We start from the raw sequence: 3874 nt of genomic DNA on the forward strand, positions 1-3874 counted from the left end.
GACTTTTTTCTTATTCAGTGGGAAAGTATGGTTTACTTAATAAATGGTGCTGGCATTATTGGCTATTTGGAAGAAAATAAAATTGGGCCTGTCTTACACTATGTAAAAAAATCGATATGGGTTAAAGAAAGGTAATAAAGCATTAGGAGAATACTTACAACTTTAGGGTAAAAGAGGTCTTCCTAAGCAAGGCAGGAAACCCAGAAATCAAAGAAAAGGTGTGTATGCTTGACTATATCAAATTAAATAATTTAAATAACTAAGGAATTTAAACAAATACCTAAATTAAATATTAAATTTACTGTTGTATGGTAAAAACCATAACCAAATAAAAAAGCGAAAGAGAAAAATGTATTTTTTTCAGCCCTCATTTTAGATTGCTTATTTGTACTCCCCACCATCTTCCACACAGGTTACTCCATTTGTTGGATCCCTTGTTTTAGGATGGGGCTCACTATTTGGGGAGAATAGCCAGGATGCTACTATGAGGAGACAAAGGGTGGGACGCCTTGGTGTTGATCCCAGTTGTACACTGAGTCTCAGTAGAAAGAGAAGGAGTATCTTATGTCCATCCACAATTGCAAGAGACAGCTGATATTCTGGTAAGGCCCACAAGTTTGGGCGGGGCCTAGGAACTTGGGATAAGGTCTCTCAAAAGCCCTCAAAGGTGAGCATCACTATCATCATCAATGAATCTAAATGCAAGTATATACTTAGAACATCAAAAATCTCACAGGGACATGCTCTCAGAGAAAAAAAAAAACACTGATGTTTCCATTGCAAGAGCCAACCTGGGAAGTTGGGGCTGTTCCCAACAATTCCATGTGATGGGGCGTTTGGGAGAGGATCTGGAGGCTAAACTGACACTTTGGCCCCCTAAGAAGGGCCAATCCAGACCCTTCAGGCTTCTCCTACGGACCAGCCAGCTCAACCTGTTGTGACAGCTGCTCCCTGAGAGTGCTCTGCTGGAGCTGAGCTCACTTTATCAGCAAGTCTCACTGAGAAATGCAGCAGGAGCCCTCAGCTGCTTCCACTCCGTCTGGTGAGGAAGCAGGGAGGCAGGTGTTGACAGCTCTGCATAAGGACTTGCCCTAGTCCGAGGCCTGTGAAGAAACTCCCCTCCTCTGGAAGCTGATTAAACATGGGATAAAGGAGATCAGTAGGCTAGGCAGCCTTAGCCTTACCTTAGGAGTAATCCTGCCCAAACTTTAAGTAGAACAGAAATTCCAATTAGATTTCCATAAAGTTTCTCTTTAAAGTCTCCACCCCCGACATACCCAAACAAAAACAAACATCCTATAAATAAAAGTGTAGTAGGAAGAGGAAAGTAGGAGAGGTTGTGTGAAGCCTGTTTCAAAAAGGAGGACGTGATTAACAGTATCATTGAAGAGAAGTCAAATAAGGTAATATCTGAATGTCCTTTGGGAATTTTGAATTTTCAAAAATTTTGCTGATCTGATAGGTGAAAAAACAGTAACTTATTGTTTTAATTTGCATTTGCCTAATAAGTAATGAAGCTGTATATTGTCTCAAATGTGTATTGGCTGTTTTTATTTCATCTGTGAAATATCTATTCATGTATTTTGCACATTCTTCTATTCGGCTGTCTTTTTCCTATCAATTTGTAGGGAATTCTTTGTATATCAGAGATGTAAAAATTTTTTTCTATTATGTGGGTTGCAAATTTTTTCACTTAGTAACTTGTTTTAAAATTTTGTTTATGAAGGTACTTAAAATTGGAAGTTCCCTAACTTAAATTTTGCCCTAGGTTTTAACTTTTTTGGTGGTGGAGGGTTACTTCTTGACTCAAAGGGTCAGACTAGATGGAGACTCATTTAAGTCTTGCTGGGGGAAAGGTGGGAGGCAGCGGGCCCTTCAGAAGACAATTCAATAGCCCTTTTATATACATACAATAAGGTTTTCTATTTCTTTAAAAAAAACAAACTTGCAATGTTTAGGTGAATCTGGAAATATTTAAATCTTATGATAATTATGCTAATTAGAATAGTTTACTTACAAAGATGCAAACTACAGGGCAGAATATATGTTATGAAAATTTAATACAGAAAACTGAGAACATCTCAGAACAATTGCATTCTTTAATGTATAACCAAATGTAAATCATTTTGTTACTGGGTTATCATAAAAAACAATGGAATGTGGCATGTAGCATTATTCTTTCTCTTTCAAAAAAACCTCAGACGAGTTTGTCCATCAACTCTACCAGGGATTTTTTCATACATTAGACGTTGTTTTTTGCGTTGTGGTAGTTGTGCGCACATGAGACCTGTTAAAAAGAGTAAAAGGAAAACCATTTTATTACTGATAATAATGTGAGTTACTTTTTCCCCAGTTATTCAAGTAAATCTTATCTTTTCAGCATCTATCTACAAAGTTTTAAAATTTCCAAACTGGGATAAAATAATTATTAAAAATTGCATTTTTAGTATAAATGCACCTGTACCCAATGGCCCAGTACTAACTAGTGTTATATACAGATATTTGTATGCTCATGCCGTGTGCAAATAATTAAATCTCCCTGCATTTGAGACTCTTGCCTTGAAGTTTTCTCTCTTTAAGCCTTTCCTTAACCTATATCTGTGCTGTTATAGAATTGATCCTGAGCTGTTACATGGTATGTGGTGCTCATGTATGGACTCACCTTCCATGACTGTATTATATATGATATACCTTAGTCTGAAATATCCTAGATTTGAATACTTACAGAGGTCTATTGATTAAATCAGTAAAAGAGGGAGGCTAAAACATTTAAAACCATTTTAGTATTCCTGGGGATATAATCTCATTATTGCAAGAGTTGGATGCCATTATGAGCAAATTTAAAAGCAATGTAGTAGATAATTTTATCATAGAGGTCATAAATATACACCTACAGAACATATGGAAATTATCTTGAGGTACACCAATACTTTGGATTAATTTTCTAGGGCTGCATCAATAAAAATTCAAAGCATGTTATATCGTAAACAACGTATTTGGAGGTAATGATGTGCTATGGAAAACCACAGTAAAGTCAAATGTTGCCATAGTCATAATGAAGATACTAGCATTAAAGATTTATGTGAACTGTGTGAATAAAAGTATTTTATGGAAATAATTGGAAAGTGGAAAAATTTTTTCTATAAATTTATAAAATATATTTTTCAATATTTCTAACCAACATTATATATAGTTTAAAATATTTATTTATAACTAAATTGATGAAATAAAATGTGGGTATATAGTTGACTATTCTAGCTATATCCCTAAAAGCTTAAATATTAAAATTTATTAAAAAATATTTTCTGAAATTTTCTCATTGAGAAAATGGGAAGATTATCTTACATTGGGGGCCCTATGTTCAAGAATATATAATAACTGGCTTAATTTGTTCCAAAGAGGAAAAGCTATGGAATTTTTCCAGTTCATTTATGAAGCTGGAATACTGATTATGAACCTTCATGTCAAAATGTGACAGAACACAATACAATAAATTACCTTTATTATAAATGTAGATGTGAAAAATCATAAATATTAGCAACCACGTTCAACAGTATATTAAAAGAATCACTCCTCAAAAACCAGTTAGGTTTACCACAGAAATGGCAAAAATGGGTTAATATTAGAAAACTTTTAAATATAATCCTTGACATTAGTAGGTCAATGGAGAAAATATGTTTGATTTTCCCCAATAGGTGCCAAAAAGAATTTGGATAAAATTCAGCATCTATTCCTCACAAAACTTCTTACAAAACTAGGGGTAGAGTACTTCCCATTAAAATCAGGAACAAAACAAATTATGACTATTAAACAGGACCAAATCCAAGTTTTGTGAGTCCTGGGGCTTATACAGTTTGCGAGGTCCTGTTTGTTT

General features: G+C 34.6%; 1 protein-coding gene across 1 annotated transcript in view; it reads right to left on the reverse strand.

Annotated features, from left to right (window-relative positions):
• Positions 1 to 2186: 2186 nt before the first annotated feature.
• SHOC1 (shortage in chiasmata 1) overlaps positions 2187 to 3874 on the reverse strand; it is a 58049-nt gene continuing 56361 nt past the window's right edge. The window contains 1 exon segment of the mRNA XM_019635792.1: positions 2187 to 2287. Within this exon segment, the coding sequence (XP_019491337.1) occupies positions 2187 to 2287 (101 nt within the window).

Source organism: Hipposideros armiger, unplaced genomic scaffold (genome assembly GCF_001890085.2).
Source record: "Hipposideros armiger isolate ML-2016 unplaced genomic scaffold, ASM189008v1 scaffold_24, whole genome shotgun sequence".
Taxonomy (NCBI): domain Eukaryota; kingdom Metazoa; phylum Chordata; class Mammalia; order Chiroptera; family Hipposideridae; genus Hipposideros; species Hipposideros armiger.